The sequence below is a fragment of the Gouania willdenowi genome, chromosome 9 (genome assembly GCF_900634775.1).
Source record: "Gouania willdenowi chromosome 9, fGouWil2.1, whole genome shotgun sequence".
NCBI lineage: Eukaryota > Metazoa > Chordata > Actinopteri > Blenniiformes > Gobiesocidae > Gouania > Gouania willdenowi.
Window position 1 is genome coordinate 5,835,534 of NC_041052.1, and position 15,752 is coordinate 5,851,285.

The 15,752-nt window shown below is 37.1% G+C and overlaps 1 protein-coding gene across 3 annotated transcripts in view; it reads left to right on the forward strand.

Annotated features, from left to right (window-relative positions):
• Nucleotides 1–15,352, forward strand: part of slc23a2 (solute carrier family 23 member 2) — a 42,632-nt gene extending 27,280 nt beyond the window's left edge. For all 3 annotated transcript variants that reach the window (XM_028457296.1, XM_028457297.1, XM_028457295.1), the window contains exons 5-15: nucleotides 1,380–1,537; nucleotides 7,066–7,154; nucleotides 7,443–7,510; nucleotides 8,755–8,936; nucleotides 10,457–10,577; nucleotides 11,450–11,606; nucleotides 11,983–12,130; nucleotides 13,138–13,243; nucleotides 13,428–13,695; nucleotides 14,106–14,201; nucleotides 14,319–15,352. In XM_028457296.1, the coding sequence (XP_028313097.1) occupies nucleotides 1,380–1,537; nucleotides 7,066–7,154; nucleotides 7,443–7,510; nucleotides 8,755–8,936; nucleotides 10,457–10,577; nucleotides 11,450–11,606; nucleotides 11,983–12,130; nucleotides 13,138–13,243; nucleotides 13,428–13,695; nucleotides 14,106–14,201; nucleotides 14,319–14,596 (1,671 nt within the window). In that variant the 3' untranslated portion in view covers nucleotides 14,597–15,352. The remainder of the gene's footprint in view (nucleotides 1–1,379; nucleotides 1,538–7,065; nucleotides 7,155–7,442; nucleotides 7,511–8,754; nucleotides 8,937–10,456; nucleotides 10,578–11,449; nucleotides 11,607–11,982; nucleotides 12,131–13,137; nucleotides 13,244–13,427; nucleotides 13,696–14,105; nucleotides 14,202–14,318) is intronic.
• Nucleotides 15,353–15,752: the final 400 nt, after the last annotated feature.

Below are 15,752 nucleotides of genomic sequence, written 5' to 3' on the forward strand. Positions count from 1 at the left end.
ACAGACGAGCCCATGTCCGCTCTAGCGATTAGATTATGTTATGATTACACTATGTGAAGATGGTGGATTGTGTTTGAATATAATGTTGATGTTCTACTATATAATCTTAGTTTTTAGTTCCTATTTTTAGGTTTAGGGCTTTGTTTCTAGTGGTTAGGTTAACACTATTATATGGTTTATGGTTACTTGTACTTTCCCCGTATATTTCTAAATCGGTAATTTCACTTCCGTACTTAAGTGTGTTTTAAAAGTGCAGTAATTTTTTACATTTCTACACCCAATCGTTTCTTAGTATTATTTATTTTATTGTTTTAAAATGATCAACAGACATTGTGAAACTACAAAAATCGAATAACCAGACAACAATCAAATGCATCACATCATAGCCGACCAATCAGATTAAACGTAATGCACCGCGTCAAACAGCATTGAATGCTAGTTATTTTCTCAGTTTTTAGACCCCCAACCTAAACTGATCCCGGTCTATACTGGTCTTAGTGTTAAAGTGTCCTTGGGCAAGACACTGAACCTCGAGTTGCTCCCAGTGGTTGACTATATCCTTGCATGGCAGCTCTGTCACATTGGTGTGTGAATGTGAGTGTTAATGAGTTGATATATAAAGCAGTTTGTGACCTCTGTCTGTAAAAGATGCTATTTAAATAAATATTACTTACTTACTTACCCACATGGCACATTTGGCATTGCACTGTTTTAGAGTTAATAAATGTAGCTATACTAAGAGCCTGAGAATTTTTGATTTTATAGAAATTCCTTTGTGGAAAATAATTTAAGTTCTAATTGTGCAAGATTTGGTCTCTTCTTTTTTAAGTTTATACATGAGATGTTTACTGTAAGCAAAGGAACCGTGGCAAGATTTATTACCAATAATAAACATGAGCGGGTGAAAGTAACGAGTAACTTTTACTTTGAGTACTATTTAATTGAGTTACTTGTACTTGATTACTTTATGTATAACTTACTTGTACTTGAGTACAATTTCAGTCAAGTAACAGTACTTTTACTTGAGTATAATATATCAGTACTCTTTACACCTCTGCTCACCACTGGGGTTATGTTCTACCTCATGTTTTATGAAATCTGTTTTTAGATTGGTTGCTCCCTAAGTGCTGTTTTTTATTATTATTATTGAAAGATTTCCATTAAACATGAACTAATCCAGGCCGTCTGGAATTATTTGTATTTATCTTAGATATTTAGTAATCATATTGCAGTGATTGTACAGTGATGGAAACTTGGTTAAAAAAATATGTGAAATCTGTAAACTGGGTCTAAAGCTGGCAGCTTGTTTGTATTTGTGTGTATTCAGCCAAACTGACCATGTTGCCTGTGACTGTGACCTTGGCATCTTGTCGTTTCAGCACTATCTGACATGCTTCAGTGGAACCATCGCAGTGCCGTTCCTGCTCTCCGAGGCCATGTGTGTTGGCTTCGATCAGTGGGTCACCAGTCAGCTCATTGGGACCATCTTTTTCTGTGTTGGCATCACCACTCTGCTGCAGACGACACTGGGCTGCAGGTAAAACACGTTTGACTTTTGACACAAATAAAAGAAAATTAACAAGAGTTCTCGGTTTTCTGTAGTTATCTATCATGGTGCCATGATAATTCACACTTTAAAGGCTTGGAAGAAATTTCTATCACCATTAATAACCATACAGTAGGTCCAAATGTAATAGGCACCCCATATTTTTATTGAGGAATCAACCCAACATAGCTCAGTCAAATTTCAGATATGAGTTGTTGAAATTTTGCCAATAATGACAAAAAAAGGATTTTTCTATTTTGAAACTGATCCAGAATCAGTGTATTGATCCAACTCCCCTCGAAAATGTAATGGAAATTTCCCATAGCTTAAGGCGGTGGTTCCCAACCCTTTTTTTTTTGTTTGTGACCCCATTTTGATATCAAGAATTTATGGTGACCCTAAAGTAGTCAGCATTAGTGACGAGTTGTGCCAACTCAGATATTTTCATGCTGTATTTTATTTGAACTCAATTTATATTTGAGAAAGTAAAAGTATAGAATAAAGATTGTTTTACGTTTGAAAAAGAATAATTATTTTGAAAAAATGTTTTTTTAATCAGAAATTTTTACATTTTTTTTTTTATCAGTTACTAGACATTTCAGGTGACCCCATTTAAACTCCAGGCAACCCCATGGTTGAAAAACACTGATTTAAGATCTATCTCTGGTTAAAATGTTGTCAAAATTGGACGTAATCTTGCAAACAAACAAATAAATGCTGGTTAAAAAAAAAAAAAAAAATCTGACCTTCTTACTTAGGTTGACTGAAATTTGTAAGAAATGTTTATGTACTTGGAAAAATGTCTCTTACGGTTATATTTATAATCCCACTCTTGCTCTCCATCTTTTCTCACCGAGTACCTACTTAAGGACAAGAGCCATTGACACTAAGTTTCCCCTTAGCCCTCTCTTAATGTCTCTCTGAAGTACCTTTTATGTGTTGGATAGTCTTTGAGGAAGTCTCTCTTCCTGAGCTACAGATTATTTGCAGAACACGAGTTAACACATTTTTTATGAACAATTTTTCTCAAAAGTTGACCCTGATGTAGGTGTTGGTTGCTAATCTTGAATTTGAAAAGGGTAATCACATTTGGGATTTCACTATAATCTACTGATGGGAATTATAATCCCAACTCTCGCCTGTTAATAGTGGAGGGAAGCACATTTTACAGATATAAAATCACACACATGAAGAATAGCACACCTGCTAATAATCATAATAATAATAATAATAATAATAATGTTAGACACCTGCAGTGCCTGGGGATCCCCTATTCATTTTAAATTATTTTAAAGCCTCAACCATTTGTAGACACATGGGAACATTAAACAAAACAAGTTTCTGGGGTCGCCAGAAATGTGACATAAAATGGGGTCATGACTTGAAAAAGGTTGGGAACCAGTGACTGAGGCTTGCAATCTGCTTGTTCAACAAAAAAAAATAAAAAATCTAAACGTAATATGTGCATGTCAACATGTTTAGGTCAGTTGTTCACACATTCCCAAATAGCACCAAAGGAAAAGGGGAAATAACCAACTTGGTTCAAATTGCTTTCACAACACAAAGCATTTTCCTATTTCCTGGTTTTGTGTGTTATTGGAAGTCAAGCTTAGTCACCTTGAACATCTGTTTTTTTTTTTCCTTTTCTTCTTCCTTTTAAAAAGAAAAGGTCAACATAACTTTTTTCCCCCAGTTTCTTATTTATTAAACTAGTACAGTGCCCCTCGGAAGTATGTATTTATATAGTGGGAGCGTAAGTAAAGTTGTCAATTATGGCCAAATGAGTATGTGTTTGAAGGTTGGATGTACAGAGGTGTACATACTCTGTAGTGTTATAAAGGGGTCTATCTGAAGGTGCAAAGTAAAATAGCGTGTGCAATTTCCCTGGTTTAATTCTATGGGACATGCGCATGATAAATTCCTAAATAAAGTTTGCACCAATGTTTGCTGTAAGGCAAGGCAAATTAATTTGTATAGCACATTTCATACTCAAGGCAACTCAATGTGCTTTACATGATAAAACATTCAATTGTTTAAAATCAATAAGAACATTTAAAATCATCAGTAAAATCAATTAAAATCATCAGTAAAATCAATTAAAATCATCAGTAAAATCAATTAAAATCATCAGTAAAATCATCATGACATCAACAACATGACTAAAAATCTCTCTCTCAATCATATGCAGTAGAGAAAAAAAGTGTCTTTAACTTTGATTTAAAAATGTTCACATGTGATGCTGACTTCAGCTCTGCTGGCAGTTTGTTCCACTTCTTTGCAGCATAACAACTAAAAGCAGCATCACCATGTTTACTGTGAGCTCTGGGCTCCACTATCTGACCTGTGTCCATAGATCTGAGAGACCTGCTGGGTTCATACCTGACTAACATGTCACTGATGTATTCTGGACCAAACCCATTCAAGCAAATGGATAATAAATGTCATCCCCTGTCCTTAGACCCTCATTCGGCAAAGAAAAACTCATAAAACCCATTGGGAAAATGAATTACAGACAAACTTGTCATGTACATCCAATGTGCGCATTAGGTTATTAACACGTGGTGAAAATATCAGCGTTTGTAATGCTGTTTGCGGAGAAATGTGCATGTTTACACCGACTTTGCGGGCATGTGTTTACAGTTCAGTGCCAGAGAATATCCGTATGCCCCTCCCCCCTCTTATGTCCTGTCTAACCCACATTAAAATAAAAACATTTAAATAAGCGTTTTGCAACGTAATCACCAAATAAGTCCAAAATAATGAACGCACACAATCGGGCTATGCGCAAGCTGTTCAAAAAGTTTCAGGTCGATCAGACACTGGATCAGGGAGATATGCGCTCCACACACACACACACACACACACACACACACACACCTTGTATTATAGATAGATGTTTTCTTATCTAGGCATCCTGTTGGAACACATTATTTAATTACTGAAGTTCTGCACCAGAGCCAAATAATGTCTCTCTGTATAAATAAAGCCACTGTAGTTCTTTAGATTCTGACTAAATGGTCTTGAATGAAAATATTTCATATAATATATAAACACTGCCCAAACTAGTTATTTTGTAACTCCCTGAAAAAAGATTATCTATTTATTTTCATGATTTTTGTCACTAATCCTTTCAAATGCAGAGCAAATTCTTGATTAATTTCGTCATTCTTCTCAGACAAAAAGAAGTTAAGATCTGTAATTCTACGTCCTTTTGAGTAAGACAAGTGAATAATGCCACTGAGGTGACTGATGGGAACATTTGTTCATCAATGTGCTTTTTTGTTTCTGGAGTAAATGTGACAAAGAAACAAGTTGAGAAGAGGAGGAAGACAGCTGAGGAGAAGCATGTCCTTCACCTCCCACACAAAATGCCAACAGTCAACCACAGAACGTTGGGAAATTCTGATTAATAACGAAACGATGCACTTTGGATATTAATCTGTTAAGATCCTGAGTTAACCCATATATTGCACGTGTTGAAACTAGTTTATAATTGTCAATGGGAGCAGTGTTGAAATATGAGGAATGAAATGATGTCAAATAAGGTCAATCTTAAAAATTCAAAATAGTATGACGGCTGTTTGTGGAGAGTTTGGAGGCCGCTTCTTTTTATCAATGTGTAACACTCCCAGCTTCCTCTGGCAATAGGATTTATGAAATAAAATCCTGTGTTCATGGCACAAATTGTCTGCAAGTCTGAGCCTGAATGAACACTTGGATAAATGAATAAATACTCTTAAACTCTGGATCACACCTGGGTTTTTTTAACCAACAGAATAGTAACTTTAATATTGTAAAACAATAGATGCGAAAAACTTGTCAGCCACCTGTTGCCCTGGGTCTAATTTCATGCATGGCCCAAAGTAAAAGCACAAAATGATTTCAAAAATGCACGAAATGAGAGAAAAATACATTAAAAAAAAAAAAAAACAGCAAAAATGCACAAAATGACTCCAAAAAAGTTACAAAATTACAGAAACATACATGAAACAAATAAAAATCAGAATGCAAACCTCCGCCAAGCACCAAATCTCCTATTTGCCAGATATGGGCAACTGGTCGCCCGGGGGCCTAATGTTATGTGGCCATTAAACAAATGCCCAAAATGAATCCAAAAATACACAAAATGAATCCAAAAAACATAAAATGACAAGAAAAATGCAAAAAAAAATGTATTCTAGACTTTAAAACTAACAATGAAATGACAGAAAACCACAATGACTCAAATGACTCCAGAAACACGTGAGAGGAAAAAATACACAATTATTGCAAAAACATACAAAAGTAAATTTCCTTTCCAATGCTCAAATTTGTCATTGTTCTAAATTCTGACATCAATGTCCCTTAGCTTAGATGGTCACATTTTTGTGTTTCTGTGATAATAGTTGCCCATCTCTGATGCATGGACACCAAACATATTTTTTCCGAAAAATGGCAATGAAATGCGCAATCCAGATCAGATCCAGATGAAACTTGGTGGGGTAATAAATTTCATAAAGATCAGTCAATAACAAACCGAGATAAGAATTTTTGAGATTTCACTAATAATGAGAGTAGGGAATTTTTTTTAAAATTTATTTATTTTTTAAGTGATCCAGAATTAGTATATTTATCTGGATCTCCTCCAAAATTGTATGGAGTATTTTGTGTCGAAAGATCTTTTGTTTTAATTTTGTCAAAATCCATGAAATATTTTTGACATAATCCTGCCAAGACAAATGAATAAATGGATTTGTAGTTAATAGAATAATCTGTCTAATCTAAGGCCTTGCCCACAAGTAGCATATCAAAGTCAAAAGTCAAAGTCAGCTTTATTGTCAAATCCTTTGCATGCACAAACATACAAGGGAATCGAGAAGACGTTTCTCACTTCCCACGGTGAACAGATAAAGTGCTCAGGCACAACAAAAAAGACATTCCTATACTAAAGGTAGACATACAATTTTTACAACAGATAAAACATTTACTAATACCAAATACTAAAACTAATATATAAATACTAAAACTAATACTAATATATAAATACAGTGTGTAGGTGGGAGTAGCATATCATCGTTAATCCTCACAAAACGTATAAAAGTGCTATTGATAGTAGTTATAAGCATGCCAGACTTGTAGTAGGCAGTATTTGCCAAAAAGAATCATTCTATCCAGTCAGAGAAAGCTTCCCAGCTAAACCGTACCGGGTGTTTAGCACTGTATCAATGCCGCCCACTGCCCGACATAAACAAGGGTGCAAATATGACATTTATTCATTAGATGTCACAGAGTGATATTTGGAAACTGGTTATCTCTGTCCACACTCAAAACCGGAGTTTTCCAAAATCTTCACTTTGGTCTGAGTTTTCCAAAAGACCCGTTTTTAATGACCTTACCCTGGGTTTTCGTGTGGATGACGGCCCAAATCATACAAAAATACATTTGTTTTAGCAGATGCCAGCTATGTGTGGACAGGGCCCAAGTCGATCCACTTTGGGAGACTACGGATTCTTTTGACTCTTTGGTTTTCTCCTCCGCAGGTTACCGTTGTTTCAAGCCAGTGCTTTTGCCTTCCTCGCACCAGCCCGAGCCATCCTGTCTCTGGAAAAATGGAAGTGTAACAACACAGGTATGCACGTCTCCCTACATGTTTGTTTTTACACTTCAGTTTTTTCCGTCAGTCTCTACAAAATTCAAACACACAAAGTAATTGGCCCTATCTTTTACAGTGTGTAAAAGGACACTTCTACTTCTCACCCATTTCACTCCCATTCAGATCAAATGTCAGTATAAAAATGTAGAGGACAGGTTCACTTTAGTTTGGCCCGTTTCCATTAGTGTGCTTTGAATTATGCCAAGTTCTGACACTCGCACACTGATCCTGTTACTGTTTAATAATTTCTTTCTTTGTGACCAGTGCTCCCAGTGGTGAACGGCACGGAGCTCTTTCACACAGAGCACATCTGGCACCCCAGGATACGAGAGGTAAAGGAATAGCAAATGCAAAGATCGCAGCTGGAGAGGAAGGACCAACGTGTCCGATGTTTTTATAAAGCCAGGCTTACTTCAGGGTTCAAAACAGCCTGTTATTAAACCCAACTTCCATAATAACTTAATAGAATAATTGTCCAACCCTTATGGAATAACGGGGATTAACAGACCATTGGTCATTCATCAAATAGATTTAAATGCCTTGTGGGTTTTTCTTTTGTCGTAAATGCATCCAATTTGTGTTGAAGTAGAAAAGGTCGATTTACTGATGTGAGCATAAAGAAAATATATTCCTAATAGACAAAAATGGACGTGATCAAAGATGACGCAAGAGAAAGCTCGTAATATTGAACTTACTTTAATTGGAGAACAATGTTAATAAACTTTGTAGGCACTTGTTTTCCTTGTGGGATCTCCGTTAACCTAAAACTAATTGATCGCATTTGGAGAAAACGATCACGGTATTTTCTATCTGAAAAAATATGAGAAGAGAAAATGTAAGGTAAGCAAATAACTCTTAATTTGTCACCTCAGATATTTAAAGGGATCTTCCACTGTTTAGCGATGATGTCACATGGCCTGTAAGCATCCCACTGTTTTCAATTAGAGTGGAGCATTCAGCCTGATTTTTAGATCATTTAGCAGCTTTTTCAGTCAAAATGACTTTTGGTTACTCTAAAAAATCAGGAAAATTTAAAGATGCCGATGTAAACCTGTTTTGTTTACCAAAACAGAATAAAAATCTGTGGCTGCTGGGGGCGATGGTTCCAACTCTGTGGTTTCGTAGTAGATAATGAAGCAGAGAAAAAGAGTTCTCCTAAGGCATCTTTACCCCCTCTTAAACATGGAACACAGGCTCAAAACCTGTGAAGTAGTCCCATTTTTAAAAGGCAATAAGACGAATATGGTGCGAAATAATGCATTTTGATTTTAGGCCAAACTTGTATAAACAGTGGAGGATCCCTTTAAGTTCGGAACAACCCTGAAAATGCGTCCAAAGATCTTGACAACACTAATTTTTAAATTTGATTGTTTTTTTGTGTGTGAGTTTTCATTTAAAATCTATAAATGTTTTATTTGAGGCTTTTTTGATCTTGTCTCTGTTCAGATCTGCCCTTTTCAATGCACAGTAGAGCTTATGATCTTGTTTCATGCTTTCATCTGTTTCCTTGACTTCAAAGAAGTCGTTTCACAGACAAACACACGTCCCTAATGTTTTTTTGTGCATTGTCGAGCAGATCCAAGGGGCCATCATCGTGTCCTCCATGATTGAGGTGTGCATCGGAGCGCTGGGACTGCCTGGGATTCTGCTCAAGTACATTGGACCTCTGACCATCACCCCCACTGTGGCCCTTATTGGGTTGTCTGGTTTCCAGGCAGCGGGGGAAAGAGCAGGGAAACACTGGGGCATCGCAATGCTGTAAGTGAAAGGAGATGTTTAAATGTTTTACCAGAGGTGGAAGTTTACAAAGTTCACCAGTTGAGAGGACAGAGCAGTGGTTCTCAACCTTTTCAGCCCGCAAACTCCAAAATAAAGAACCAAAGATGGTCCATTGTTCTATGAATCTGTTATAGCCACATTTATATATTCATCTGAATAATATCCACTGTTATCCAGGAGGTTTATTATTATTTGTGCCATAGTATATAGTCATAGAGAAGTGGCAGAAATGGGAGTAATGTATCAAAATGCTTTAAAAGGATTAAGAAAAATGGCAAGAAAATGTGATGAAAATGAGTTTAAATATGGCAAGTTTGGTGTAGTTACAGAAATGGGCTCAAATTGTTGAAAAACTATTCCGTTTCTTGAAGGCATCTGACAACCTTCTCCAAGGTTGAGAACCCCTGCAATAAAGGGCTCATGATAACTATACGAGAGGATATTTTTGGAAAGGGAAAAAACAATCCAAACTTTGTTTTAATTCTAATTCTGGGTCTAATCTTTTCAACTCTATAAAAGAAATATGAACATTTTTTTCCTATTTAAAGTGCAAAAAATGTCCTTCAAATAGAGCGCCAACACAGAGGTAAGATTTAAGATATATCTATATCTAATATCTCAATACGACTTAAATTATAGACAATATATATGTTGTGACGTTTTAATTTGACGATACCTTGGCACAGGATAATTCGTCCCACTCTTATAGGTTAACGGCCATATCTCAAAAGGGTCTTATTTGGGAAGATAGCCCTCCCCATGGTAGAGTATGACGTGTTTTTGATAAATGGCGAGAATCGTCACCAGGGTACATCACTAAAATGTGCTCAAACACCCCTGCCACCAATTCCGGTGAGCACAATAATCCTTTTCTCACTTCTTGTATATCATACAAACAAAAACTTTAGTAAAAACTATGATCTCGTGATCCAGACTATCAGCAGTGTGTTTAATCAGATTATTAATGGTGATCTACATAGGATTTATATCAGCGTAATGAGTAATTCAGAATACTTTATTCAGATTAATTCATTCAACATTGTGTGTTTTAAAATGTTATTATTAGCACAGCTGCCGTGTGAAGGATTGCCTTAATACTGTGCCGTTTAATTCTCTGGATCTTTAGAAATGGGCGCACCCTGAGTGAAACAGACATCTGTACAAGGAGCACGTTTAGAAAGAAAGTGAATTATCTGTCTGAGGGAGATTCACTTCAAAGCAAAATCACTCAGGTGCTGTGTCATCATGCTCGCGCTGTGTCATGGTTGTTTACTCTGTGGCTTAAAGGCTTTCACTCCTCACTCCGCTGGGAAGGGGAATTTCTCAGGCTGTTAGGATAATTGATTGGCTTGTTAACCTCGGGGGTCTGAGTCAGACCAACCTAAATGGAACATGTTTACACGGTATTAGCTCGCTCACAGGAGGATCTACTGATCAGGGGGTAAAACGCCATTATAGGACTGTGGTTTATCAAGCTGAGGCTTTCTTTCTTTCTACAGGACTATTTTCTTGGTGCTTCTCTTCTCCCAGTATGCCAGAAATGTTCAGTTTCCTCTGCCCATCTACAAAGCAAAGAAAGGCTGGACTTCCTATCGACTGCAGGTCTTTAAAATGTTTCCTGTAAGTACAAAATCTGTCAAGAATCCAGCCTTCGTCTAATCTGATTCTTATTCTCTGTTACGTCTGTGTTTCCACTTCAGTCAAAACAATTTAAATAAATAGCTTTCATTCTTAGATTTCTCCAAGCAGCATGTCTGATAGCTCTTTATCACCCTCTGCTGGGCACAAATGGAAGTTACACACCAGTTACCTCATCTGACCTGATATTCAACCGATAAAAGCAATAATAAAACAACAGTGAATAAAATCAAATAAGACATAATTATATACATTAAATATATTTTCAAAGTTCATTTAAAAAATGAAAGAAAATTGAATTAAGTGTAGATATGTTGGAAAAAGACCAAAATGTTATCTCAGACTTATTTTTTTCCACAACATTTTGAATTTCACAATTTCATGCGAACTTTGTTGATGCATAAATAGCATTTTTACAGATCAGGTTTTCACTTATGGACTCAATAATTCATTGTTAAAAACAAATTACCAATATCTAAATGCAATTTGTGTTTTTTTTTTTTTTTTTTAATTTTTGTCTTAACTGAACTTTTGACAGCTGTTTGAAATCTGCCTTTAAACACTAACACAGGTGACTGACCTAGTCAGTTAGTAACATGGAAATGTTTTGTTTGTGTCTGAAATTGTCTGGCCCTGACCATTGCTGCGCAGCGCCTATAATTTTACTAATGTAAATAGATCAAATTGCGTTTTTCCACCATTAAATTAGAAATAACTACTGTTATAAGGAGTGTTTCTTTATTTTTTCCCTTGTTCATTAGTCTAACCTCAAATTAAATTTGCTACAGGATTAACATGTTTTTAGTGGATTTCTAAAGTAATGTTTGCTTCTTCTGTTTATTTCCTTCACATAGATTATAATGGCCATTCTGGTATCTTGGCTGCTGTGTTTCATCTTCACGGTGACGGACGTTTTCCCTCCAGATGACAAGAAGTACGGTTACTACGCTCGCACTGACGCCCGCCAAGGAATCATTGCAGCTGCGCCGTGGTTCAAAGTTCCTTATCCCTGTGAGTGTGTTTATTAGGAGGAAAATGTTTTCAAAAGTTCACCTATGTTTGGTTTTTTTAGTTCTGTGTTTCCCAACTAAATGACAAACCCCTGCTTGTCACTGCATTAGTGACTTTGTTTTATTTGCATTCTTGCATGTCAGCCTATACGGTTTGATTTAGTGCAGATTTCTGCCTTTTCCAATGAGTCACATTCTATGACTATCGTAAATCATCTTCAGAACTTGTAAAACTAAGCAATGAACTCATTTCTCATGTGCATTATCACAGAATATATTAGCTTAAATATTTGGAAAGAAGTTTGATCGTCTTCAATATATAATGTGTATCATATATAGCTTTTTCCAATGATGTTGTACATGTTCAATCTTTACAGTCCAGTGGGGCATTCCAACTGTAACAGCTGCGGGGGTGATTGGCATGATGAGCGCGGTCGTGGCCAGCATCATCGAGTCAATCGGAGACTACTACGCTTGTGCACGCCTGTCGTGTGCTCCTCCACCTCCCATCCACGCCATCAACAGGTGTGTGTGAACCAGCCACTGCTTTGCTGAATCACGTCAACTGTTAAGTGTAGGAATGTATGAAATGAAATAACTAAAATAAAATCAAGTAAAAAAATTGAGACGACGATTAGGAAATGAAAAGCTACGTGCTCCAAACACGAGCAATATTTGAATCACACACAGGCCAAAATATTACTGTAGTACTGAAGGAGGAGCTATTGAATGGAAAGTCCAAAGTTTAAAGACACCCGTGTCAAACTTGAGGCCAGGGGGCCCAATCTGGCCCTTTAAAGCATTCAATTCGGCCCGCAGCAGAAACCATGAATCATTGTTTAAATTACCAACTAATTCAGTTGTAGATATCTCCAAATTTAATTAGGCAACATTTTTCTTTTATTTGAGTATTTTATGTATGGCTTACTGTAATTGTACTTGAGTATATCACATGATGGAAGTCATTTTTCATCTCAAATTCTTAAAAGAACTCTCAATTTTTCCAAAATTCGGCAAAGTTTTTTCATAAAATTTCCTCTAATTACATGAAATATTTGCCACAAAATCGAATGAGTTGAAAGTGAAGATCCTGCAGGGACTGATGTGTCACTTATTGCTTTGATATTATCAGTGCCACATATTTATCATTTATTTATATATGGAAGTGCTGAATGGGGCACAATAATGATTAAATTACACATTTTCTTCTTACTTAAGAAATTGGTCCGTATTTAGCCCCTGAACTAAAATGAGTTTGACACCCCTGCCTTAATACACGTAGCTTTTAAAACGACTCGCAGAAATGAGAAATAATAACATTTAAACTGGTAAATTTGTTTTAATTCTTTATTAGTGAAGCAATACACTCCCACACACTGTCTCCACCTTTTGCAAAGTGTTTTTCATCAACTAAGATTTGTTACACATTTGTTACTCTTTCATTTTCTATATCATGTCGTGAGTTAACTATTTCTTTACACCACTAATAATCTGTGCCTGAACTGCCTGCTAACTTTCCTTTGGTTTTCCAGGGGGATTTTTGTAGAAGGTATTTCCTGCGTGCTCGATGGACTTTTTGGTACAGGAAACGGCTCCACCTCCTCCAGTCCAAATATTGGCGTCCTTGGAATTACAAAGGTAATCAGATGCATGTTTTTGTTATTTTTTGTGTGCTTTTGATTAATTTCTGGAGTCATTTTGTGCATTTACTCTGACTAAATGATTCATGCAGGCTTGGAAGTTTGACTTAGTTTCTCAGAGACTGAATATCGTATTGTACGTCAAATAAAGTTCTGTCCGTCTCTCCTGGTGTGTCCCCCAGGTTGGAAGCAGGCGTGTGATTCAGTATGGCGCGGCCATGATGCTCCTGTTGGGACTTGTAGGTAAATTCAGCGCCCTGTTTGCGTCTCTGCCTGACCCCGTGCTGGGAGCGCTGTTCTGCACCCTGTTTGGTATGATCACAGCCGTGGGACTGTCCAACCTCCAGTTCGTGGACCTCAACTCCTCCAGGAACCTTTTTGTCCTGGGCTTTTCCATCTTTTTTGGGTTAATGCTGCCCAGCTACCTCAAACAGAACCCACTGGTTACCGGTAAGTGCTGAGCGAGGTTCCCACATCGCTGCATGCTTTTAATTTACCTTTGTGCAGCTTATTGGAAAGTTATTACCCATTTTGTTGTTAGATATTTGAATTCCATTGCTTTTGTTGTGTTGTCTATTTCTGTAGTCATTCTTTAGTGGTTTGTTTATTTTTTTCTTTGTTTTGTCACTGTGTATTTGATTTCTTTTTGTGTAATGAGTCACTTTTTGGATTTTCATTGTTTTGTATATATTTGTGATTTTTGTTAAAATGTATAGTCATCTTGTGTATTTTTTGTGTGTTTTTGGAGTCCGTTTGTGCATTTACTCCAGGGGCCGCACAACTGTCAGTTTGCCATGTCTGGTTTCTACGATACACATTGATTCCTGATTTATTTTCTCAAACCTCTTGTTTATTTTCAGGTATTGTTGAGATTGACCAAGTCCTCAACGTACTTCTCACCACTGCCATGTTTGTTGGAGGATCTGTTGCTTTTATTCTAGACAATACCATCCCAGGTAAGGTCTTCACCCTTTACAATACTGTTGATTTAATTATACATAAAAGAGGTTGAATAAATGCATGAATGTAAATAGTAAAGAACTAGGAGATGTTTGACGTCTGCTTCTCTTCAGGATCTCCAGAAGAACGAGGAATCCGGAAGCTGAAGCGCGGCTCTGGACTCAGCGCTGCAGAGCAGGACGCAATGAGATCTTACGATTTACCGTTTGGGATGGATTTTATCCGCAGACACTCCATCTTCAAGTACATCCCCATCAGCCCTGCGTTCACTGGTTACCAGTGGGGGCGGCTGCGGGCGTGCAGCAGGGACCAGTGTGGACACAGGAATGGAGGGAAGACTGGAGAAATGGGAGCGGAAGGCTCCCCGGCAGCAGGGGAGAGCCGGGTATAGCTAAGGGGCCACACGGGCCATAATGGTGAAGCCAGCGACGTACACTAAGGTAGAGGGGGACAGTGTGAAAGCAAGTGGGAGGCACCAAGTTCCAGCCCCTCCCTCAATATGTTTTTTTTTTTCTTTTTTAGCTTGTCATTCTTTTTCCACTTTCTTTTTGCTAATTGAAGCATGCAAACAGCGATCCACCGCATGCTCCAGAGTAGAACCATGGCCCAGTGCAGAGAGAAGTCACAGCTTTGTGCTTTCATCGACTGGAACTTCAGTCTAGAAGAATCCAGATGGACTTCAGACAATCCCAGCAAATAGTTTGAGGGTCTTCTGGTTGGTAAGCGCTGCTAACTCGTACTGCCCCACCCCCCTGTTATTTTGTTAAACATATTCCACTCACAGCCTGATGGACTGGATCATCATTCGAGGGACACGGAATGAATCTTGTTATGCAACCGCGTTGGAGACGGACCGCTACGATGCATGACGGGGCCACAAAGGTTCACAGTTTGACTTCAGTAGTTTATCAGACGCCCTCATCCAGGCAAATTGATTGTGACTTTTTTTTTTTTTTTTCTGCCTCCTATGAGTTAAATGTTGCTCTGAAGCTCGCTGCCTTCATTTATTCAGTCACTTCCACTTCTCTTCCACCTTTAGGCCAGTGTTTTTCAACCTTAAGGGTCGTGACCCCATGTGGGGTCGCCTGGAATTAAAATGAGGTCGTCTGAAATGTCTAGTAATTGATGAATATATATTATTATTCAATTAATTAGATTTTTATTATAATCCATTCATTTTCTGACCCACTTGCTCCGTTTTTCAGGCTCGTGGGGTATTATTATTTTTCCATTATTATATTATTGATATTTTGATTAATTCATTTTTTTCCGATTTTGTAAGTGACAACTTAGAAACAGTTTAAAATAAAATCATTTAACATCAAGAAAAAAAACAATAAAATAGGATCTTGCATCTTCAAATTCTTAGTTTACATGAAAGAAAAGGAGTAGGAATAATTATAAACTTATTTAATCCTACATCTTTCTTTTTGTTTAATTTCCTAATATAAACATTAATAATTTACTTACAATTTGAAAACCATAATGTGAATAACCAATCAATGCAACATAATACTCACACAGAAACCATGCAATAATTGTTTTTT